The 24,501-nt window shown below is 54.5% G+C and overlaps 1 protein-coding gene across 1 annotated transcript; it reads left to right on the plus strand.

Moving 5' to 3' along the window:
* Positions 1-301: 301 nt before the first annotated feature.
* LOC105472122 (signal transducer and activator of transcription 5A) lies at positions 302-23,290 on the plus strand. Its single transcript, XM_011725101.2, has 19 exons — positions 302-449; positions 1,230-1,367; positions 1,694-1,850; positions 3,794-3,883; positions 7,633-7,807; positions 12,052-12,182; positions 12,412-12,563; positions 12,998-13,153; positions 13,559-13,738; positions 16,638-16,725; positions 16,826-16,948; positions 17,907-17,999; positions 18,487-18,693; positions 19,950-20,044; positions 20,131-20,261; positions 20,717-20,872; positions 21,585-21,636; positions 21,949-22,056; positions 23,082-23,290. Exons 2-19 carry the CDS (start codon positions 1,240-1,242, stop codon positions 23,242-23,244), a joined length of 2,385 nt encoding a protein of 794 aa, XP_011723403.2. The 5' UTR covers positions 302-449; positions 1,230-1,239; the 3' UTR covers positions 23,245-23,290.
* Positions 23,291-24,501: the final 1,211 nt, after the last annotated feature.

The following is a 24,501-nucleotide window of genomic DNA, read 5'->3' on the forward strand; positions in this document are numbered from 1 at the left end:
CCAGAGCCCGGGATTTCCCAGCGCCCCCTACCAACTACATTCCCCCGGCTATTCTGACCCGCCCCGGTTCCGGGACGCTCCCTCGGAGCCGCAGCCGAGGGCCGGCTGGGACTCCCGGGGGACCCCGCCGTCGGGGCAGCCCCCACGCCCGGCGCCGCCCCGCCTTGCAGCCCGCCGGAACGGCAGCCGCTGTTGCGCACTCGCAGGGGAGCCGGCGACCGAGGGCGGAGGCAGGGAGGGAGCGAGCGGGGCTGGGAGGGGTGCTGGCGCGGGCTCGCGCGCTGTGTATGGTCTATCGCAGGCAGCTGACCTTTGAGGAGGAAATCGCTGCTCTCCGCTCCTTCCTGTAGTAACAGCCGCCGCTGCCGCCGCCGCAAGGAGCCCCGACCGGGAGCGAGAGCCGCGGGGCGCAGAGCCGGCCCGGCTGCCAGACGGCGCGGCCCCACCAGGTGGGTGGCCCGGTGGCGCGTCCTGGGCGGCGCGCGGAGAGGGGACACTCGACTGCCGCCCCGGCACCTCCGACACCCGGAGCCCGACGGCCGGGCGCAGCGCGGGGATCAGTCCCGGGCACCGCGAGGGAGTTGGCACAGCGCAGACAAGGGAGGAGGGACAGGGGTCGGGGATGAAGGGCGGTGGCCAGGGAGGGCGCTGTCCTGGCACGCATCGTAGAGGGAGCACTGTCGGGCTGGACCCGGGGAGACACTAGTGCACAACTGGGGGAGCAGCTGAAAAGGGGAGCGCCCAAGTCCCCAGCCCTCTCTCCTGAACAGCCCCAGCCACGTGCCCGAAAAGCCCTAGCCTTCGAGTGGGAGCTGTGGGCGCTGGCCTAACTTTGGGTTGGAATATCTCCCCTTCCCAGAAACTGGGCCCGAGGCAGGCTGGGGGGATCCTTGCAGCCCTCTCCAGAGGGCCTGTGGGCCTCCCGCCTTCAAGTTTCTCTTTCATTTTCTAGCCGTACCCCCCACTGGGGAAGCTCCGGTGGGGCAAGGGGAGGAAGACGGGGAGGGCACCTGCTTCTGCAGAGCACCTTCTCCTCCCCTTCAACGGGTTCCTCGTTGGAGGGGATGGGCTGCCCTCCATCTCTGTTCCCGAACAAGAAAGCTGTCTGTGGGAAGGGAGGGGCCTGGCCTGACCGCGGTCCAGGGATAGGTAGGCATGGCAGGGCCAGGGGCAGGCCCGGTTCCTTGGCCTCTGGAGAGGAGAGCACTTAAGCGCTCGGCTCGCCCTAGGTGAACGGCCATGGCAGGCTGGATCCAGGCCCAGCAGCTGCAGGGAGATGCGCTGCGCCAGATGCAGGTGCTGTACGGCCAGCACTTCCCCATCGAGGTCCGGCACTACTTGGCCCAGTGGATTGAGAGCCAGCCATGGTAGGCACGTCCCGCCCTGCCCCTCCTCAGAGGGTCCCTACCATCCAGGCCCTTTGGCCTCTAGTTCTACTCATGGTGGTTTGGTGTGACTCTGGTCCTGCCTGTCCTTCTCTGTGCGGAAGGGGTGGTGTCCCTGTGAAAGGGGAAGCCTGGGAGGACAGAGAATGGTTTTAGACTCGGATGTCTGTGGAACTGCTGGGAACAAGTCTTGTGGGCCCTGGAGTGCCCTCGGTCATGAGCCTGGGGTCTCCACTTTATTCTGGGTCTCTGACCTCCTTGCCCAAGGAGGTGCCACAGTAGATTTTTCTCTCCTGCCCCGCCCCAAGGGATGCCATTGACTTGGACAATCCCCAGGACAGAGCCCAAGCCACCCAGCTCCTGGAGGGCCTGGTGCAGGAGCTGCAGAAGAAGGCGGAGCACCAGGTCGGGGAAGATGGGTTTTTACTGAAGATCAAGCTGGGGCACTACGCCACGCAGCTCCAGGTGGGTGTGGGCTCTGGGCCACCTACGGGGAGGCAGCATCATCTTGTTCCAGCATCAGAACCCCTGGGTTTTTTCCTGGCCTGGCCACTGACTCACCATGTGACCACAAACTTATTGGGAAGTTTTCTTTGATTTCCCCCACCCCCTCTTTCTAAATTAGACCTGTCAGATTTCTTTAGCATATTGCAAAGCAAGGGTGGGAGGTGTTTGTTGCCAACAGAGGGAGATGGGTGAACTGGCCTTGTGGAAGCAGCAGAAGGGATGGAGGGAGACTGAGTCAGGATTCCTGGGTTGGAGAAGGGAAGACCAGCACTCTAGAAATGAGGCAACCAGACCTCCCTCTTGGGCTTTTTTCAAGGTGAGAGAGGAGCTGTCCCAGAGACAAGAGCTGGACACAAGGGCTTTGAATTGAGGGTTTAGAAATAAGATGTAGCTTCTTCTTTACTTGAGGAGTAGGGGTGTGGAGGAAGAGAGGGAGTTTTTGTGGAAGCAGGAAAGGGGTGTGGGTAGTGATCACAGTCAAGCATTTATGGGAACTCACTTATGTTTCCTAGAGAGCCCTTCAATACAGACAGCGGGGTGCCAGGGAAATACAGGTTCATCCCAGAGGAGGGGAAAAACAGGAGAAACCTGAGGGGAACCAACATAGGAGGCCAGGGGCAGGGTGGTGGGAAGTACCTTGACCTTGGCATCAGATGTCCTGAGTCTGGAGTCATCTGCTTTCTCACTTGGTTGCATCTGGACAAGTACATAATGTCTCTCAGTATCAGTTTTCTCATCTGCGAAATGGGGATTATAGTTTCTGCTTATGTCCTAGGGTTTCCATGCTGTTAGTGCAGTGGTCCCCCACCACTTTTTGGCACCAGAGACCGGTTTCATGGAAGACAATTTTTCCATGGACCGGGATTGGGCAGGGAGGTGGTTTTGGGATGATTCAAGGGCATTTACATTTATTGTGCACTTTATTTCTATTATTATTACATTGTATTATGTAATGAAATAATTATACAACTTACCACAATGTAGGATCAGTGGGAGCCCTGAGCTTGTTTTCCTGCAACTAGACAGTCCCATCTGGGGGTGGTGGGAGACAGTGACAGATCATCAGGCATTAGATTCTCATAAGAAGTGCATAACCTAGATCCCTCGCACGCGCAGTTCACGATAGGGTTAGCATTCCTATGGGAATCCAGTGCCACTGCTGATCTGACAGGAAGCGGAGTTAAGGCTGTAATGCGAGCAATAGGGAGCAGCTGTAAATCAGATGAAGCGTCATTTGTTTGCTCACTGCCACTCACCTCCTGCTGTGTGGTCTAGTTCCTAACAGGCCACGGACCTGTACCAGTCCATGGCCCAGGGGTTGGGGACCCCTGTGTTAGAGTCAAAAGAGATGGTACATTGAAAGTGCTTCATAAGACCAGGCGCGGTGGCTCACGCCTGTAATCCCAGCACTTTGGGAGGCCGAGGCAGGTGGGCCACCTGAGGTCGGGAGTTCAGCCTGACCAATGTGGAGAAACCCCGCCTCTACTAAAATACAAAATTATCTGGCATGGTGGTGCATGCTTGTAATCCCAGCTACTTGGGAGGCTGAGGCAGGAGAATCGCTTGAACCCAGGAGGCAGAGGTTGCGGTGAACTGAGATCACGCCATTGCACCTTTAGCCTGGGCAACAAGAGCAAAACTCCGTCTCAAAAAAAAAAAAAAAAAAAAAAAAAAAAGGGGAAAGTGCTTCATAAACTGTGGGTTTTTAATTCACTCCAAACCAGATATGAAGATGTTGGAGGGGAAGATGAGGATGAGGAACAGAAAGATAGAGGTGTCTGGGAGGCTTTCTGGGAAAAGCTGAGGCAGAGGCTGAAGGAGAGGAAGGGCTGGGCATGGCATGGGACTGGCATGGCTGGAGCAGAGGTTGGCTGCTGGAGGCTGCTGTTGGATTCTTTCAGAACACGTATGACCGCTGCCCCATGGAGCTGGTCCGCTGCATCCGGCACATTCTGTACAATGAACAGAGGCTCGTCCGAGAAGCCAACAATGTGAGTGTCCCTTGGGGATGGGGAGGGGTGTTGAGAAGTCCTTCCATATGCCTTTCTCTCCAGAAACAACTGTGTTTATAGAAAACAGCAGCACGAGGAGAGCACCAAGAAGATGAGGGACGTGGGCAAGTGTGAGAGGTGGCAGCATTGCACGCCAGGGTGGAGTGACCCCCTAGGTCCAGTCCCTGGCTCTACCACTTAACTAGCTGTGTGACTTGAGCAAGTTGCTTAATCTCTCTGAGCTTCTGTTCCTACTGTCTTTCTTTCTCTGTCTCTCTCTCTCTCTCTCTCTCTTTCTCTTTCCTTCTTTCCTTCTTTCCTTCTTTCCTTCTTTCCTTCTTTCCTTCTTTCCTTCTTTCCTTCTTTCCTTCTTTCTTTCTTTCTTTCTTTCTTTCTTTCTTTCTTTCTTTCTTTCTTTCTTTCTTTCTTTCTTTCTTTCTTCTTTCTTTCTGCCTCTCTGTCTTTGTGACACAGAGTCTTGCTCTGTCACCCAGGCTGGATCTCGGCTCACTGCAAGCTCCGCCTTCCAGGTTCATGCCATTCTTCTGCCTCAGCCTCCCGAGTAGCTGGGGCTACAGGCGCCCACCACCATGCCCAGTTAATTTTTTGTATTGTTAGTAGAGATGGGGTTTCACTGTGTTAGCCAGGATGGTTTCGATCTCCTGACCTCGTGATCCACCCGCCTTGGCCTCCCAAAGCAGTGGGATTACAGGTGTGAGCCACTGTGCCCGGCCCCTACTGTTTTTTTTTCCCCTGAGACGGAGTCTTGCCCTGTTGCCTAGGCTGGAGTGCAGTGACACGATCTCTGCTCACTGCAACCTCCGCCTCCCAAGTTCAAGCAATTATCTTGCCTCAGCCTCCCGAGTAGCTGGGATTACAGGTGCCCACCACCATGCCCAGCTAATTTTTTTTGTACTTTTAGTAGAGACAAGATTTCACCATGTTGGCCAGGCTGGCCTTGAACTCCTGACCTCGTGATCCACCCGCCTCAGCCTCCCAAAGTGCTGAGATTACAGGTGTAAGCCACCATGCCCGGCCTGTTCCTACTCTTGTAAAATGGAGATAGCAATCCTACCTATCCATGTCAGAAGAACTAACACAGGCAGGCTCAGAGAAGTGAGGCCCTGGGAGGGGTAACGGGGACGCATCTCCCCAGTTCTGAAATAATAAGAGCACTGGGCATCTACACGGACAATGGCACAGTGCTCTACTATCTGCAATAGAGCAAAAGGAATTTCACAACATGACGTAACAGTTAGAAATCTTAGAACAGTGACCAGAGCAAAGGTCATATTATTTATTTATTTATTTATTTATTTATTTGTTTGTTTGTTTGTTTATTTTTGAGACTGAGTCTTACTCTATCATCCAGGCTGGAGAGCAGTGGTGTGATCTCGGCTCACTGCAACCTCCGCCCCTTGGGTTCAAGAGATTCTCATGCCTCAGTCTCCGGAGTAGTTAGGATTACAGGGACCCACCACCATGCCCGGCTACTTTTTGTATTTTTAGTAGAGACAGGGTTTCACCCTGTTGGCCAGGCTGGTCTCGAATTCCTGACTTCAAGTGATCCACCTGCCTCAGCCTCCGGAAGTGCTGGGATTACAGGCATGAGCCACTGTGCCCGGCCTATTATTTATTTATTGTTGTGGACACAATTTCAGGATTTACTCAGCAGACATTTACTGAGGTCTTACTGTACATCTGATGCTGGGCTATCATCAGAGAAACACATAAAGCCCTGGTTCCTGCCTGGAAGGAATTCTGGCAGCGATGGATTCTCTAGAGATGAGCTGAGTGCTAAGCGGGCCTACGTGGAAAAAGCACCCAACTCAGATCGGGGCAGGCTGGCAGGGGAGCGTCCTGAGGACAGGCATGTCTGAACTACAGTGGAGAAAGGCAGGAGAGGAGGGATGAATTTTCTAGTGAAAAGACAGCAGCTGTGAGAGCAGGAGGGCGTGAATCTTCTTATCACGTTGGAAGACTTGTAACTGGTCAGTGTAACTGGGGAGAAGGAACCAAGTGGGGGGTTGCCATGGATAAAAATAGATAGAGACACCCAGGCGCGGTGGCTCACGCCTGTAATCCCAGCACTTTGGGAGGCTGAGGTGGGCGGATCACCTGAGGTCAGAAGTTCAAGACCAGCCTGGCCAACATGGTGAAACCTGGTCTCTACTAAAAAATACAAAAATGAGCTAGGCATGGTGGCGGGCGCCTATAGTCCTAGCTACTTGGGAGGCTGAGGCAGGAGAATCGCTTGAACCCAGGAGGGGGATGTTGCAGTGAGCCAAGATTGCACCACTGCACTCCAGCCTGGGCAACAGAGCGAGACTCTGTTTCAAAAAAAAAAAAAAAAAAGAGAGGGGTTAGAAACCAGGTCACAAAGGGTCTTCCAGCACAGACCCCATGTCCGTGACCTGTTGCCATCACAGAGCTACATGCAAACCTAAAAATGACTTCAGCCTCATTGACAAATCCATGTCCACGGTGGGTGCTGGTGTTGTCATGGTCTGGCAGCTCATTCCTTCCTCCAGCCATAAAGCTGTTCCTGAACACTGCTGGTGTTCTAGGCCTTGTGGATTCTGTAGCACACAGGAAAGACAAGGTCCTAGCCCTTGGGAACCTCACAACCTTGTGCAGGGAGACAGACAGAAACACGTAAGCAAACACAAGAACAACACACTTTCAGACAGGAGCAGCATTACTGTGAATTGGCTCATCAGAGATGACCCCTCTGCAACGGTACCAGTTAAAGTGCTTTGCCTCAGGAGGATCTGATACCAGAATGTTCCAGACTGTCGGAACAATAAGTGCAAGGGCCCCAGGGCAGGAACATGCCTGTGTGTTCAAGGAGCAGACACAGAAAACACACATTCCCAGGGAGCTGGAGATGGAGGTAGGCAGGGCTATGGCCAGCAGACACCATGGGAAGGGGTTTGGATTTTATTCTGAGAACAGTTCATTGGAAAGGCTCTGAGGACTTGGTCGCCTTCAGCCATGCGCTCCCTTCCTTTGTGACCTGGTTTCTACCCCACTCTCTCTATTTGTGTGTGTGTGTGTGTGTGTGTGTGTGTGTGTGTGTGTGTGTGTGAGAGACGGAGTCTCGCTGTGTTGCCCAGGCTGGAGTGCAGTGGTGCAATCTCGACTCACTGCAACCTCCCACTCCTGGGTTCAAGCGATTCTCCTGAATGTGCTGAAGGAATGGCTGGATCCAGGGAGAGCTTGTTGATGCCTCTCCCCTAACTTCATTTCGGGGTCTCCAGGATGCCTGTGAGAGGTTTGGCCTCTTTCCTCTTCCTTTGATCACAAGGGGGTCTTAAGTGAGATGACGTGTGTTTACAGAGCCCTGTTCTTCCCTGTGTCCCTAGGATCTACTGCAGTCCACGGCATTGGGTCAGCAAATAAATGTAGAGCGAGGGGTCATCATCATTAGTGGGAAAACCCAGGTGACACCTGGGACATGTTGAGTTCTAGTCCCTGGGAGGGAAATTAGATGGCCCCTGTTTGGATACTCTGGTGGAGGCAGCTGTGACATAGACATTTGTACTTTGAAGGTGCCGTTATCTGCTGTTATCTGCCAGGTCACCTGTTTCTCCTCCGTCTTTCCCTTTTCTATCCCAATTCTGGCAAATGACTCCTTCTGATGCAAATGACCCTCCCTTCTTGCCCTAGTTTGGGGTTTGGAGTCTGTAGTATTGGTGTTTCCTCCCATCCTCTTTTCCCCGAGTTATTTCCACTCCGTCTGTCTCCAGTGCAGTTCTCCGGCTGGGATCCTGGTTGACGCCATGTCCCAGAAACACCTTCAGATCAACCAGACATTTGAGGAGCTGCGACTGGTCACGCAGGACACAGAGAATGAGCTGAAGAAGCTGCAGCAGACTCAGGAATACTTCATCATCCAGTACCAGGAGAGCCTGAGGATCCAAGGTGAGGCGCGGTGGAGGCACAGTGTGCATCCTGAGGGTGGGCGTGAGGAACATTCTATGGGCTCCTGGAGGGTAGGGCTTGGTCAGTGTCCATCTCCTCAGCACTTTGCCCAAAGCCTGGTAGAAGCAATGGCTCCCGGTGACTGAGCCCCTGCCGTGGGTCACACTTGGCACACATTATTTAATTCAACCCTTTCAACAATCCTATGAAGTGAACAGTTGTGTTATCCTTCCTTTGGTAAAAATGAGGTTCAAAGAGAACAAGTAACTTGGCCTAGGTTGTCTGTAAGTTACAGAACTGGATCTCAGCTAGAGATATATCGTAAAATTCCTATACTTTATTAACCAATATTCTCTCCTTAATGGTATATATTCTGTAAATATCTACATAAATAGGTAAATATGAACAGTGCTCCCTAACCAGAGGGAGGACTTGGATTGGAAGTCTTCTGGTTGAACCGGGCTGGGAGAAGTGGAACTTCCAGAGTGGGCCTTCTTGAGCCTCACGGATAGGATGTGGGCCTGGGAGAAGAGGTGACAGTAGAAAATTCTCCTGTGTCCTAGGTCCATAGTTTGCCAATGGCTCCCATGATAAAAATATAGGGAAATAAAAAAATCAAATTAACTTGGAAGGAATTAACCCCAGGTACAATTTGAGGAGTCATGGGACGTGGTCCATCTATTAATATGTCCCATTCCAGACTGACCCCAGAAATGTACCACCCCTTCTTAGTGAGAACAAGGGGCATCAAACTGCTTTTTCCTTTACTCTTTTTAATCTGGTTTCTTAAGGTAGACCTTAAGTCATTGATTTTAGACCTTTCTTCTTTTCTTTTCTTTTCTTTTTTTTTTTTTTTTTGAGACAGTCTTGCTCTGTCACCCAGGCTGGAGCACAGTGGCACGATTTCGGCTCACTGCAGCCTCTGCCTCCCAGGTTCAAGCAATTCTCATGCCTCAGTTTCCCAAGTAGCTGGGACTACAGGTGCAGGCCACCATGCCCGGCTAATTTTTTTAGAATTCTATTGTAACTATTTAAGCTCTCTTCCTAACCCTGCACTGTCAGTGCTTTTTGTATACTGAGACCAGCTCAGTGCCTGAATGTTGTAGCTATTATGTAAATACTTGCAGGATAATTCTAAATATTTATTTATTTATTTATTTATTTATTTATTTATTATTGCCCACGCTGGAGTGCAGTGGCATGATCTCAGCTCACTGCAACCTCTGCCTCTCACGTTCAAACTCTTCTCATGCTTCACCCTCCTGAGTAACTAGGACTACAGACATGTACTACCACGCCTGGCTAATTTTGTTGTTGTTGTTGTTGTTGTTTTGTAGTTTTAGTAGATGTGGGGTTTTGCCATGTTGGCCAGGCTGGTCTCAACCTCTGGCCTCAAGCGATCTGCCCGCCTCAGCCTCCCAAAGTGCTAGGATTATAGGCATGAGCCACTGAGCCCAGCCAATACTGGCAGGATAATTCTTTTTTTTTTTTTTTTTTTGAGACGGAGTCTCACTCAGTCGCCCAGGCTGGAGTGCAGTGGTGCGATCTGGGCTCACTGCAATCTCCGCCTCCTGGGTTCATGCTATTCTCCTGCCTCAGCCTCCCAAGTAGCTGGGACTGCAGGCGCCCGCCGCCACGCCCAGCTAATCTTTTGCATTTTTTGTAGAGACGGGGTTTCACTGTGTTAGCCAGGATGGTCTTGATCTCCTGACCTCGTGATCCGCCCGCCTCGGCCTCCCAAAGTGCTGGGATTACAGGCGTGAGCCACCGCGCCCAGCCCTGGCAGGATAATTCTAAGAGAACTTCCCCTCATCTGAATCTATCCCAGACTGACCCCAGAAGAAGGGCAGCTCCTTCTGAGAATGGAAATGGAAGATTTGGGGCTGTTATTCCTACCCAAGTCCTTAGACTGGCGACAGTATTTCTGATCCCGTGCCTGACTTTTCTGCTTCCTGTGTGTGGTGGTGGATTAGGTTTGGATCCATCATGCAGTGTCTTCTCAGTCCCATTTGTCAAGTTCACTCAGCAGAAACACAGACTGTTGATCCGCTTTTGCCAGGGAAGGCTCAGCTACCTCCAGTGGAGTAGGGAAATTGCTTCCTGTCTCCCTGGCCTCCTTCCCAAAAGCTTCTGCAAATTTCCAGGAGAGACCTAAGTGGGTCCCTTGCATAGGAAGGCTGGGCCCAGGTGTTGGGATCACCACCACCCTCCCTGTGGCTGGGCAGGATTCCCGTGGTAGCCGTGCAGACGCCTCGGATCTGTCCGTGCCTGGATGATCCTCTTCCTGCTCGATACCTGCAGTGAGATTGGAGCCATATTTCTGAGTTCTAGCTCTGGGCTGTTCGTGGCTACATAGAGTTGCTTTTGTCTGTCCCAGCTTGTGCATCCCATGGGGCAGGGCTGGGGTCAGGGTGACATGACCCTCAGGGGCCAGCCAGGAGCTCGACTGAGACATGCTGATGCATCTTCTGACTCAGCTCAAGCAAGGACGCTGGGCTGTTGAGAAGGAGATGGGAAGGGATTAATAGTCCCAGGGTGGTGGAGAGGGGCTGTTGTTGGGAGGGTAGGGTGGGCCTGCTGGTGGTGGCTGTAACTGTGGACATGTCTAGTTTCTTAGGCTGGGTGATTGATACACAGGTGCTCCTGTGTTCCATGTTCCCTGTGTCTTACATATTTCATAATGGATACTTTTTGTTTTGTTTTTTTTGAGATGCAGTCTTGCTTCTCCTTGGCTGGAATGCAGTGGTGCTCTCGGCTCACTGCAACCTTTACCCCCCAGGTTCAAGCAATTCTCCTGCCTGGGCCTCCTAAGTAGTTGGGATTACAGGCATGTGCCACCATGCCCAGCTAATTTTTGTATTTTTAGTAGAGACAGGGTCTTGCCATGTTGGCCAGGCTGGTCTCGAACTCTTGACCTCAAGTGATCCGCCTGCCTCAGCCTCCCAAAGTGCTGGGATTACATGCTTGAGCCACCACACCTGGCCACATGATGGATACTTTTTTTTTTTGAGACAGAGTCTCACTTGTGTCGCCCAGGCTGGAGTGCAGTGGCCCGATCTCAGCTCACTGCAAGCTCCGCCTCCCGGGTTCACACCATTCTCCTGCCTCAGCCTCCCTGGTAGCTGGGGCTACAGGTGCCCGCCACCACACCCGGCTAATTTTTTGTATTTTTAGTAGAGACGGGGTTTCACCATGTTAGCCAGGATGGTCTCAATCTCCTGACCTCGTGATCTGCCCGCCTCGGCCTCCCAAAGTGCTGGGATTACAGGCGTGAGCCGCTGCTCACGGCCCCATGATGGATACTTTTTAAAAGGTAGTGAGGCCTGACTTACTCCCTGTCCCACCATCGATGACTCCTCACAGATGGTGTGGAGAAAAGCCACCTCCCTCCGGCCTCCCTTTCCTGAGAGAATCTTGGTGGCTCTGCATCCCCAGTGGCCCTGGACATGCTCTCCTCTGCTGTCTGTCTGTCTGTCTCCCCTGGTTGGTCGGCTGGGCTCACAGTGAGCCAACCTGGACAAACATGCTGGGCCCCTTCCGGCCCCTCGAGAATCTCATCCTCCCCTGAGGGGGGACTGCTGTGCTCAGGGACGAGACAGAGCTGCCGGGGCCGGGGGCCCCTGAGGAGGCCTTGCTGCGGGAGGGATGGGGCCGAGCAACTGCTTGTCTTGTCACCTCTTCTCTCTGTCCTGTTCCCCATTAACCAAGAAGGACGAACCTCACACAGAGCTCACCCATGCCAGGAAGCTTTCTGGCATCTTCCATGTCCTCATGTATTTAATCTTCAAGCGCCCCACTGAGGCAGGTACTGAGATTCTCCTGTTTACACGTGGGGGAGCCGAAGCACAGAAAGGAAAGTGATTTGCCCAGGTTCACCCACAGTCAAGGGCACGGGCACACTTGCACCCCAGACAGCCTAGACCAATGCCGGGCTGTGAGAAGAGGGCTGGCAGCTCTGTGTGGCAGGCAGGCAGGAGACAGGCGGGCCTCTTCCCCAGCTGCCCCAGCACCCGTGTGCCCCCAGAGGGGACGCTCAGAGTCAGGAGGCCAGGGAGCAGGGCCCAGAGGCACCTCCTGAGGCGCCCATTCATCTTGCCCCCGCTGTCTGTCAGGAACTCCGACTTGCCCTTGATGCAGTATCTGAGCCTGGGAGGGTCTTGCTCCAAAACGGGTGAGTGCGCTTCCCTGGGCCTCCTGTTGGACACTGGGAGGTGACGGTCATGGTTTCCTATCCCTTCCTCTAGCTCAGTTTGGCCCGCTGGCCCAGCTGAGCCCCCAGGAGCGTCTGAGCCGGGAGACGGCCCTCCGGCAGAAGCAGGTGTCCCTGGAGGCGTGGCTGCAGCGCGAGGCACAGACGCTGCAGCAGTACCGTGTGGTGAGTGGGGTCCTGGCCTTCTCCTGGGCGTGGGTGCCATGAAGTCAGTCTCTGGCGACCCAAGGGAGGGTTAGGACCCAGATGAGAGCAGAACCTGGGGAGGCAGGAAGCATTTTTTCCTGGGGGCCATGCGAGGCAGAGCAGCTCGGACCTGCCCTGCCATTTCCCAGCGAGGCCCCGCAGTGTTCTCTGGGAGGCCAGAAGGGGCTGCTGTCCTCCCTTCGCTCAGGAGCTGGCCGAGAAGCACCAGAAGACCCTGCAGCTGCTGCGGAAGCAGCAGACCATCATCCTAGATGACGAGCTGATCCAGTGGAAGCGGCGGCAGCAGCTGGCCGGGAACGGCGGGCCCCCCGAGGGCAGCCTGGACGTGCTACAGTCCTGGTAATGGTGTGGGGCGGCCAGAGGGCAGGGCAGGAGGGGCTGGTGGGGACCCTGGCTGCTTCTGCCTCCTGTGCTGGCTCCTGCAGCAGGCCCCCTCCATCCTGGGACAGCTCTAGTTTCTCCAGGGGGCCTGGTTCCTGAATCAGACTTTGGTCCCCCATCCTGTGCACCTCCCCCAGGAAGGGGGCTGCTGTCCTGGGGGTGGGAGAGAGCTCGGGGGTGTGGGGTGATGCTCGGGCTGTTTGGGCCTAGTCAGGGTCGCCCCTCCTGTGTACATTTCAAATTCTGGGAGGCAGGGAGCTCTGCTCTTCCCATGGGTGGGAGGTGTGGTGAAAGCACAGAGCCTTCCTGCGGGAGGGGGAGCTGTGTCTTGGGGCCTGGCGTCTGTGCGAAGAAGCCATTGTCCTCCTGTTGGCCTTGGGGCTCCTGTGCAGGTGTGAGAAGTTGGCCGAGATCATCTGGCAGAACCGGCAGCAGATCCGTAGGGCTGAGCACCTCTGCCAGCAGCTGCCCATCCCTGGCCCAGTGGAGAAGATGCTGGCTGAGGTCAACGCCACCATCACGGACATCATCTCAGCCCTGGTGACCAGGTGACTGCTGCCTGTTGGCCATGCCCAGGAGCTTGGGGCAGCTCCAGACTGCGTGTGGGGGGCCGCAGGTGCCTTCCAGACCAGCAGATTCGCTTTGTGCCTCTCATCCCTCCCCACTCCGTCTCCAGTTGCTGTGGCTGCTGGGTGCCGCCCTTGCCCGGTTTCTCCTGTGGACACTGCAAGAGATGCCCTTGGGCCGCAGCCCATGCCAGCTGCTGTGTTATGTCACTCCCCTCTCCATCCTTTCCCTGGACTCTCATGGCTTCCCCAGGAACAGAGGCTGTGCCCGTGCTTTTCACCTCCTGAGCCCCACGGGAGGCAGACCCACCCCCACCACAGGAGGACTGAGAGCCCTTTCCCCTGCGCCAACCCCTCATCGTACGTCTGTCCCTGTGTCCCCTGCAGCACATTCATCATTGAGAAGCAGCCTCCTCAGGTCCTGAAGACCCAGACCAAGTTTGCAGCCACCGTGCGCCTGCTGGTGGGCGGGAAGCTGAACGTGCACATGAACCCGCCCCAGGTGAAGGCCACCATCATCAGTGAGCAGCAGGCCAAGTCTCTGCTCAAGAACGAGAACACCCGCAAGTAATTGTGCCTCTCCCTTCCCCTGCCCAGACTTAGGTGTGGGGGACCTGCACCCCCTCTCTTTGTCCTTGCATCCAGCCATGTCTTGTCCCCTAGTTTACCATGTTGCCCAGGCTGGTCTCGAACTCCTGGACTCATGCAGTCTTCCCATCTCAGCCTCCCAAAGTGCTGCGTTGACAGGCGTGAGCCACCACGCCCAGCCGAGTATCAGTTCTTTACCCTGGGGATGGCGTGGCTGCCAGAGAGCTGAGGCTCACTGCCACTGCCCAGCATTGTGAGAGACTGTCATACCACTTTCTCCTGAAAGTGTGTTGCTTCACACCATTGTAAATTCAATCATGTCAAACCATCATTAAATCTGGACAGATGGTACACTGCCCTCCTCCTACTCAGAGACCATCCCGGTTCCTGCAACAAGCATGGTGCTAGGCTAGATGCGGTGGCTCACCCCTGTAATCCCAGCACTTTGGGAGGCCAAGGTGGGAGGATCACTTGAGCCCAAAAGTTTGAATTGGACAACACAGGGAGACCCTCATCTCTACAAAAAATTTTAAAATTAGCTGGGCATGGTGGTGCACGCACCTGTAGTCCCAGCTGTTCAGGAGGCTGAGGTGGTAGGATCGCTTGAGCCTGGGAATTTGATACTACAGTGAGGTATGATTGCGCCATGGCATTCTAGCCTGGGCAACAGAGTGAGACCCTGTCTCGAAAAAAATCACACAAAGTATGGTGTTGCAGCCGTGTTCTAGAACCTGTGCTACGCACCGAGGACGAAACTGTGATCCCAACAGAATTGGGCTGTCTCCTTGCTCAGCGCCTTGACCAGCAGAGCAGGCAACAGATGCTGGGAAATGCCTGATGGTGTAGCCATGTGGCAGGGGGACGTGTAGGGCACTGAGAAAGGGGGTCTTGATGCAGGAGTAAAGAAATGACAGTCTTAGGCTCCTGGTGGAATTAGAGGTAGCTAGTGATAGGGAGGGAAGTAGCAGAGAGAGAGGACTTTCAGGCAGAGCCCATGTGCCGCGTCCTGAGGGAAGAGTACAGAGAGGCTGTGTATGGCAGAGTGGGGAGGTAGTGTCCAGTGTCAGGGCAGGCCACCCACAACATATGCAGGGGGTGAATGAATGAGTGAGTGAATGAGTGATGTGGAAGACATGGCCCCATCCCCTGTCATCCAGTTAAAAATGTTTACTGAGGCTGGGCGAGGTGACTCACGCCTATAATCCCAGCACTTTGGGAAGTGGAGGCGGGTAGATCACTTGAGGCCTGGAGTTCGAGACCAGCCTGGCCAACATGGTGAACCCTGTCTCTACTAAAATACAAAAATTAGCCGGGCTTGGTGACATACACCTGTAGCTCCAGCTACTTGGACCTCTAGTCCCAACTACCAACTACTCTGAGGCAAGAAAATCACTTGAACCCAGGAGGCAGAGGTGGCAATGAGCCAAGATTGTGCCACTGCACTCCAGCCTGAGCGACAAAGCGAGGCTCTGTTTCAAAAAAAAGAAGGCCGGGCACAGTGGCTCATGCCTGTAATTCCAGCACTTTGGGAGGCCGAGGCGGGCGGATCATGAGGTCAGGAGTTCATAACCTGCCTGACCAACATGGTGAAACCCCGTCTCTACTAAAAATATAAAAATTAGCCCGGCGTGGTGGTGGACGCCTGTAATCCTAGCTACTTGGGAGGCTGAGGTAGGAGAATTGCTCGAACCCAGGAAGTGGAGGTTGCAGTGAGCCAAGATCGTACCATTGCACTCCAGCCTGGGCAACAAGAGCAAGACTCTGTCTCAAAACAAAACAAAAAAACAAAAACAAAAAAACTTTACTGATTTCCTACCATGTGATCTGGGGTGAAGATGAAGACAAATGATCTCACTGCCTTTGAGCTTGCACTGCAGCTGGGGAGACTGATGAAAATACACTTTAAAAGATCAGGCAGGGCCAACCCAATGACAGACAGTGGAAAAGAAGTTAAGACACAGCAATCTAGGCTGGGCGCGGTGGCTCACGCCTGTAATCCCAGCACTTTGGGAGGCCAAGGTGGGAGGATCATTTGAGGTCAGGAGTTCGAAACCAGCGTGGGTAACATTGGCAAAACCCAATCTCAACTAAAAATACAAAAATTAGCCAGGTGTGGTTGCACGTGCCTGTAATCCCAGCTATTTGGGAGGCTGAGGCAGTAGAATCACTTGAACCTGGGAGGTGGAGGTTGCAGTGAGCCGAGATTGCACCATTGCACTCCAGCCCGGGCAAAAAGAGCAAAGCTCTGTCTCCAAAAAGAGAAGAAAGAGCAATCTGCTAGCATTGGAGATGTGTTAAAGGCGGGGGTGAGGGAAGGTCAGCCTGGTAAGCTTCACCAGATAAGTGGTCCAGGAAGGCCTTTCTGGGGAGCTATCTGGGCTGAGACCTGAAGGAGGAGAAGGCTAAGAGTGTTTGGGGTGACAGGAAGAGCAAGGGCCAATGTCCAAGCCTGGCATGTTCAGCAGACAGCCAGGGCCAATGGGGCTTGCGTGTCCTGAGTGAGGGGAGAGGAGTTCAGTGAGGCCAGGGAGGTGGGTAGGTGTTAAACATAAGGATACTCATAGACTGTGGTTGTGGTTTTTATCTTAAGTGCATTAGAAGCTACTGGAAGTCCCCAAAGCCCCTCACATCAATCTTTGTATCTGAGGAATTTCTAATAATAGATCCAGACCTCACCATTGGAGACCTTGCCTTGGGTGCTGGGCACCAGGTTGATGGAGAAGTCAACCCAGAAAGATGCCAAGAAACACTCTTGGGGGATGGGGGCAGGGGCTTTTGGCAGGGCTGAACTGAGTGAAGACCCCAGCCCAAGGTGTGGACAGGACCATGCTCCTGGCCTGGGGCCTGTGTAGAGCTGGGACTCCCCTCTCCATTGCAGCGAGTGCAGTGGTGAGATCCTGAACAACTGCTGCGTGATGGAGTACCACCAAGCCACGGGCACCCTCAGCGCCCACTTCAGGAACATGGTGAGGACAGGGCCCACCCTCAGAGGGCAGGTCTGCCCAGAGCCGAGTCCTTGTAAGCAGCCGCAGTCTCCCTGTTCCCCTGTCACCTCCCACCCTGCAGTCACTGAAGAGGATCAAGCGTGCTGACCGGCGGGGTGCAGAGTCCGTGACAGAGGAGAAGTTCACAGTCCTGTTTGAGTCTCAGTTCAGTGTTGGCAGCAATGAGCTTGTGTTCCAAGTGAAGGTGAGGCCCCCAGCCCTCCTGCCCCAACTGCTGCAGTTCACCCAGGAGGTGGAGGGGCCTGCCTTGGGACTCCTGGCTGCATTGCCACCGGACAGCCTGCTTTGACTCTGTGGGTACCTGTTTGCTAGGTTATAATCTGGGACTAACCCAGACAATTTAGGCAATGGCCTAAGAAGAATTGGTTGTAGTTTTTGTTTGTTTGCTTGTGCCTACGTTTTGTTGGGAGGGGTTTGTGTTTGGAACTGTGGGTGAGGAAAGTGGGTTGGGACCAGGTGTGGTGGCTCTCACCTGTAATTCCAGCATTTTGGGAGGCAGAAGAGGGAGGATTGCTTGAGTCCAGGAGTTCAAGATTAGCCTGGGCAGCATAGTGAGAACCTGTATCTACAAAAAAAAAAAAAAAAAAAAAAGTCAGGCATGGTGGCATGCACCTATAGTCCCAGCTATTCTGGAGGCTGAGGCAGGAGGATCACTTGAGCCCAGGAGGTCAAGGCTGCAGTGAGCTGTGATTGCACCATTGCCCTCCAGTCTGGATGACAGAGCGACACCCTGTCTCGAGAAAAAATAAAGTGGATTGCGGCCACACGTGGTGGCTCATGCCTGTAATCCCAGCACTTTGGGATGCCAAGGCAGGTGGATCACCTGAGGTCGGGGGTTTAAGACCAGCCAGACCAACATGGAAAAACCCTGTCTGTACCAAAGATACAAAATTAGCCAGGTGTGGTGACGCATGCCTGTAATCCCAGCTACATGAGAAGCTGAGGCAGGAGAATCGCTTGAACCTGGGAGGCAGAGGTTGTGGTGAGCCGAGACTGCACCATTGCACTCCAGCCTGGGCAACAAGAGTGAAACAATGGATCAAAAAAAAAAAAGCATTAAAAAAAAAGATGGAGCACATTGCTTAAGCAGAGGGCACATGGTGGTCACGCCCCATCAACTTGGGTTCCTCTGACTCCTGTAGACTCTCTCTCTACCTGTGGTCGTCATCGTCCATGGCAGCCAGGACCACAATGCCACGGCCACCGTGCTGTGGGACAACGCCTTTGCTGAGCCGGTGAGTCCCCGTGGGAGCCCTACCCCAGCCCCCCCACCCCCCGGGCCCTAGGACTTGCCTGGGGTCAGCCCCACCCCAGGGCCAGCCCAGAGGTGAGGTGAGGCCAGAAGGGCTGGGGTGCTGGGCGCCTGCCTTTGGCCATGGCCTTGGTACTCTGTCTGGGTTCCAGGTTCCTGGACTGGGGTCTGTGAGGTCTGTGAGTTTGGTCTTTGGATCCTGGTCTGGGATCCTCCTTTGGCAGATGGCTTGGGTCCTTGCTGTCTGTCCTCTGTGCCCCCACCCCCTGCATCAGCTTTCTTCCCTGCAGGCTGGGGTTGCAGCGCAAGCTAGTGTATAAAAGCCACCGCATTTCTTACCCTTGCATTTGTGTCACCTTTCTGGATCTGTCTCAGTCTCCCCTGTCTCTTAGTGTCTGTGTATCTCGTGTGTGTGTGAACATTTCCAACTCCCTTAATCTACCTTTTCCCCTCTCTTCTCTCCCTCTCAGGGCAGGGTGCCATTTGCCGTGCCTGACAAAGTGCTGTGGCCACAGCTGTGTGAGGCGCTCAACATGAAATTCAAGGCCGAAGTGCAGAGCAACCGGGGCCTGACCAAGGAGAACCTTGTGTTCCTGGCGCAGAAACTGTTCAACAACAGCAGCAGCCACCTGGAGGACTACAGCGGCCTGTCCGTGTCCTGGTCCCAGTTCAACAGGGTAGGGGCCCGGCCACCAGCCGTCCACCAGGGCCTACGGGGGTCTGTCGCTCCTCTGCCTCACAGGTTACTGCCTGGTCTAGCACCCCACTCTCCACCCCCAACTACCCTCTCCTACAACCAGGAGAGATGGGGGCCCCTAGCCTCAGGAAATGCAGGCAGGGGCTATAGGAATTGTGCTCAGTGATGAAGCCAGAGTGAGATGACGGAGGGCCCCAGGGCTGGGAGTCGGGATCCTTGGGTTCTGGGCCTAGATGTGTTTGCTAATTTTCTCTTTTTTTTCCACAGACAGAGTCTCACTCTGTCACCCAGGCTGGAGTGCTTACTGCAACCTCTGCCTTCTGGATTCAAGTGCTTCTTGTGCCTCAGCCTCCTGAGTAGCTGGAATTATAGGCGTCCACCACTATGCTGGGCTAATTTTTGTATTTTTAGCAGAGACGGGGTTTCACCATGTTGGCCAGACTGGTCTCGAACTCCTGACCTCAGGTGATCCGCCCACCTTGGCCTCCCAAAGTGCTGGGATTACAGGCGTGAGCCACCACGCCTATGGCTCTGGCCCTGCTTCTGCCTCTTTCCTCACTAATTTTTGAAGACCCATCCATTCTCTGTGCCTCAGTTTCCCCACCTATAAAATGAGGGGATGACTTTGGAGGCCCCATCCAGCCTGGATTATTTTCTTTTCTTTTTTTTTTTTTTTTTTTTTTTGAGATGAGTCTCGCTCTGTCACCCAGGCTGGAGTGCGGCAGCTGGATCTCAGCTCACTGCAAGCTCCACCTCCCGGGTTCACGCCATTCTCCTGCCTCAGCCTCCCGAGTAGCTGGGACTACAGGCGCCCGCCACCTCGCCTGGCTAGTTTTTTTGTTTTTTTTTTTGTATTTTTTTAGTAGAGACGAGGTTTCACCGTGTTAGCCAGGATGGTCGTGATCTCCTGACCTCGTGATCCGCCCGTCTCAGCCTCCCAAAGTGGTGGGATTACAGGCTTGAGCCACCGCGCCCGGGCAGCCTGGAGTATTTTCTACACCTCTTACTCCCACCCATGGGCTAGTCTTGGACCCTAGTGTCTTAGAAGCAAGTTTCCTCTCTGGGTCCCTAGGGTACAAGTTGGGGGCTGTGTCACTTTATGGTCTGCTGGAGTGTGGTGGCAAGCAGGGGTGAAGAACTGGGAGAGGGCTGGGTGGGAGCAGGAGGGCCCTGACTTTCGTGGGCTACCTGTGACCTGGGGCACCAGCCCTGACTCGGGGGTTCCTGGGCCCTCAGGAGAACTTGCCGGGCTGGAACTACACCTTCTGGCAGTGGTTTGACGGGGTGATGGAGGTGTTGAAGAAGCACCACAAGCCCCACTGGAATGATGGGTAAGGAACGGGGGCCACAGGGTCAGTGGGCACAGAGGGACTGTGGCTGTGGCCCAGTGGTGACGCTCAATGCTCCATGCACCCAGGGCCATTCTAGGTTTTGTGAATAAGCAACAGGCCCACGACCTGCTCATCAACAAGCCCGATGGGACCTTCTTGTTGCGCTTTAGTGACTCAGAAATTGGGGGTATCACCATTGCCTGGAAGTTTGACTCCCGTGAGTGCCCGCTTTGCCCACACTCCAGCCCCAAGGCCCAGTCTCCTGTTCCCTTGCCCCCTCCCCCCGCCCTCCGCATCGGGCTTGTGTCCTTAGAAGGTACCCAGTGGGAAGCTTAGTATGAGAGGGCTGTGGCTTGGAAATTCCCTTTCTATCGTTTTCCATTCTGGAGAATCTGAAGTCCCCAGCCCCATAGACTCCAGGACGGTTGGGCGAGTTCTCCTGCAGTTTCAGCTCTCCCCGCTCTGCCACAACCCAGCCTTGTTGGTATCTGCTCATCTGGTTTGCTGAGTAGAACATCCTGCATCGGCTTTCTTCCCTACAGGCTGGGGTTGCAGCGCAAGCTCGTATATAAAAGCCCATATTTCTCTTGCAAGCCTGCCTTAAAGCCCCACAACCTTGGTCCTCCTCCTGCTTGCTGGTGGATTATGGGAATGAGGTTGTTCTTTTCACAGCGGAACGCAACCTGTGGAACCTGAAACCATTCACCACACGGGATTTCTCCATCAGGTCCCTGGCTGACCGGCTGGGGGACCTGAGCTATCTCATCTATGTGTTTCCTGACCGCCCCAAGGATGAGGTCTTCTCCAAGTACTACACTCCAGTGCTGGGTGGGTACTGCCCCAGGACCCTGCCGGCTGACTCCCCCGGGCTCTTCCCCAGCCCATAGACAAAGCCTTGGGCTGCGCCGTGGGGACTCCCCAGGAGGAGCCCAGGGGCCATGTCCCCTGTGGGTTTTGGCCCATGGGGTGACGGAGAGGACTTCAGGGCTCACAAACGAGAGGGAACGACAAACCTGTCCCAGCTCTCTTCTCTGCAAAGTGAAAGCTGCATGGATTCTCACTTCTGCACACTCGGAGGAAAGGGTGGCAGTGCTGTAGGGAGTGGCCGGGATCATTCGAGCCCACAGATAGTGCGCTGCTCCCCACCTCACCAGCTGCTGTCTCCACACCCTGCTCACAAACCTTCCCCCGAGTGGAGTGCAGGCAGCAAAAGGGAGAAGTCTCTTTTCTTCCAGCTGCCCCAAATCCATTGGTTGGGTTTGCTTGTTCATTCTCTTTCTTTGACGGGTGGGGCCAGGGAGAGGGAAAGCAAATGGCCAGAAAAGGAACCAGGAGAAGGGATGGGATTCAAGCCAGGGGTCTCAGTGACCCTCAGGCAGGATTCATCAGCTGGTGTTTACTGGGGGCCCTTGGGAACGCTCATCCCAGCTGAGACCACAAGGTGATGTGGGCAGGAGGGAGACTGCATGGGGCATGGACTTCTACCCCACTTGGGAGTTCCCAGAGACTTTGGTTCTCACTGCGGTTCTCCCCTTGGCAGCTAAAGCCGTTGATGGATACGTGAAGCCACAGATCAAGCAAGTGGTCCCTGAGTAAGTGGCCAGGTGGCTCTGGCCCTCCTTCTGCCTCTTTCCTCCTTCCCCAGACCCTGCCTCCTGCCTCCCACCCTGATCCTGGGCCCAGCTTTCTGCTCCCCCAGGAAACCTGTCTCAGCCCTGGGGAGGGACCTGGGCTTGGTCACGCTGTGCCAGTACCCGAGTGCCCACTCCTGTAGCTGGAGCTCCAGGGCCAAGTGGGCACTTTGTCCTTCTACACCCCGAGAAAGACAAACATGCCCCTCGGTCCCCTCCCCGTCAGCTGCCCCGGCCTCCCTGGCGGCTGAAGCTGTTCTCTTCCTTCTGCAGGTTTGTGAACGCATCTGCAGATGCCGGGAGCGGCAGCGCCACGTACATGGACCAGGCCCCCTCCCCAGCTGTGTGCCCCCAGGCTCACTATAACATGTACCCACAGAAGTAGGTGGCGTTCTCATGGGGGTCCGCAGGGGAAGAACTGGGGGCTTGGCCCCAGGCTGGACCCCTGGAGGGCTGGTGGGCAAAGGAATCCAGAGCTCTGGTTAAGCCCCGGTCCAGGAGGAGTGAGATCAGCCAGGAAGACGGAGCATTTTGAAGCTAGACATAGCAGGGTCCAGTCCTCACTCTAGTACCAACTGTGCAATCTTGGGAAAATGATTGAGCCTCTCTGAAGCTCAAGTTTCCTTACGTGTAAAACGGAGGCAAGAATGCTTGCCTCATGAGAACGGGAGGAGCATTAAAATGAGACACTGTGGGTGAAGCATTTCCACAGGGAGGGGCTTGGAAGGGCTTGATACAGGGTAGCTATGAATGGGGTGGTTGTTCTTAAGAGTCTGGTGGGAACAAGGTAGAGAATTAATTCCCTTCCTCACTGTGGATGGCCAGGGCTGGATGTCTGGGAGGTACCACCTTCCAGTGGGACCACTGAAGATCCCAGGTTCCAATCCGGAGTCCACCACCTCCCAGCCAGGTGGCCCAGAGCAAGCTTCCTGACATGGCCTTGTTTCCTCGTCTATAAAATGGGGTCAATACCCACTCTCCAGGTGGCTGTAAACATTGGAGTCATGTGCTCAGTAGGCTCAGCCGTTCTAGGTGCTCAGTGAAAAGGCTCAGCCGTTCTAGGTGCTCAGTGAACGGGGCGGTGCCTACCACGCAGCTGAGCATAATTGCAGGTGGGCAGAGCCCACTGTGTCAGTCACCTGGTTTTACAGATGAGGACAGGGAGAGGGGAAATGAATTCCCTAAGATTATTCAGTGAGTTAGCAAGAGATGGGAAGAGAGTGGGGGTCTGCAGAAGCCAGTGGGCTGACTGCTACCCAGCTCAGGGTGGGGTGGGGGCATCCAGCCAGAACTGGTCCTGTTCTCATGAGACGAGTTTGAGTGGAGAGCAGGCTGGAGGCTGTCCCCAGGGAGCCTGAGGCTGTGAGAAATGCCAGCTCCCTCTGACATCCCCCTCTCTTTACCAGCCCTGACCCTGTCCTTGACCAGGATGGAGAATTCGACCTGGATGAGACCATGGATGTGGCCAGGCACGTGGAGGAACTCTTACGCCGACCGATGGACAGTCTTGACTCCCGCCTCTCACCCCCTGCCGGTCTTTTCACCTCTGCCAGAGGCTCCCTCTCATGAATGTTTGAATCCCACGCTTCTTTTTGGAAACAATATTCAATGTGAAGCGTTCGTGTTGTGAGCTTAGTATGGCTGTGTACACCGACACCTTTGCAGGCATGCATGTGCGTGTGTGTGTCCTTGTGCATGAGCTACGCCTGCCTCCCCTGTGCAGTCCTGGGATGTAGCTGCAGCAGTGGTGGCCTCTTTTCAGATCATGGCATCCAAGAGCGCGCCGAGTCCGTCTCTGTCGTGGTAGACATTGAGCCTCTGTCACTGCAGGCACTCAGTGCAGTCAAACCTATTCCTTCTGTGCCCTTCATCTGCTCAGCAGCTATTTGAATGAGATGATTCAGAAGGGGAGGGGAGACGGGTAACGTTTCTAAGCTTAAGTTTCACTCCGGAGTGAGAAGCTTTGCCCTCCTAAGACACAGGGCGGGGGGGTGTGTGTGTGTGCGCGCGCGCATGTGCGTGTGCATGTGTGCGCGTGTGTGTGTCTATGTAAATGCATCTGTCCTCATGTGTTGATGTAACCGATTCATCTCAGGAAGGAGGCTGGGGTTCATTTTTGAGTAGTATTTTATACTTGAGTAAATGTGGACTCCAGACTCTCTGTGAACCCTCGGAGAGCGCGTCTGGGCCTGGCCATGTCCTTAGCACAGCAGGGCCGCTGGTTTGAGTGAGGGTTTCTGAGCTGCTCTGAATTAGTCCTTGCTTGGCTGCTTGGCCTTGGGCTTCATTCAAGTCTATGATGCTGTTGCCCACGTTCCGCGGGATATATATTCTCTCCCCTCCTTGAGGCCCCAGCCTTCTTACCTTGCCTCTCTGTTCGTAACTTTGTCTATGAAGAGGAAGAAAAGATTGGGTCTAGGATATGGTGGGTGGACAGGGGCCCCGGGACTTGGAGGGTTGGTCCTCTTGCCTCCTGGAAAAAAAAAAAACTGCAGTGAAAGACAAGCTGCAAATAGCCATGTGCTGCGTGTCTGTGGAATCTGGAGTGAGGGGTAAAAGCTGATTTGGTTTGACTCCGCTGGGAGGTGGGGCCAGGAGCAGGCCTTGCGATGTTGCGTAACTGGCTGTGATCTGGGAAGGCCTTGCTCCCAACCACACACGCTCCTCCCTCTGAGGCTGTAGGACTCGCAGTCAGGGGCAGCTGACCATGGAAGATTGGGAGCCCAAGGTTTAAACTTCTCTAAAGGGAGGTGGGGATGAGAAGAGGGATTCTTTTGTACTTTGTACAAAGACTACACATTTGTGTAAACAGTGTTTTGGAATAAA

Source organism: Macaca nemestrina, chromosome 17 (assembly GCF_043159975.1).
Source record: "Macaca nemestrina isolate mMacNem1 chromosome 17, mMacNem.hap1, whole genome shotgun sequence".
Taxonomy (NCBI): Eukaryota; Metazoa; Chordata; class Mammalia; order Primates; family Cercopithecidae; genus Macaca; species Macaca nemestrina.

What these genes read in the sequence shown, in the direction of transcription:
- LOC105472122 (XM_011725101.2), top strand. Translation starts at nt 1,240, where the DNA reads ATGGCAGGCTGGATCCAGGCCCAGCAGCTGCAGGGAGATGCGCTGCGC. An exon ending in GCGCCCACTTCAGGAACATG is followed by an intron (nt 16,726 to 16,825) that starts GTGAGGACAGGG and finishes CCCACCCTGCAG; the next exon opens with TCACTGAAGAGGATCAAGCG. An exon ending in ACAACGCCTTTGCTGAGCCG is followed by an intron (nt 18,000 to 18,486) that starts GTGAGTCCCCGT and finishes TCTCCCTCTCAG; the next exon opens with GGCAGGGTGCCATTTGCCGT.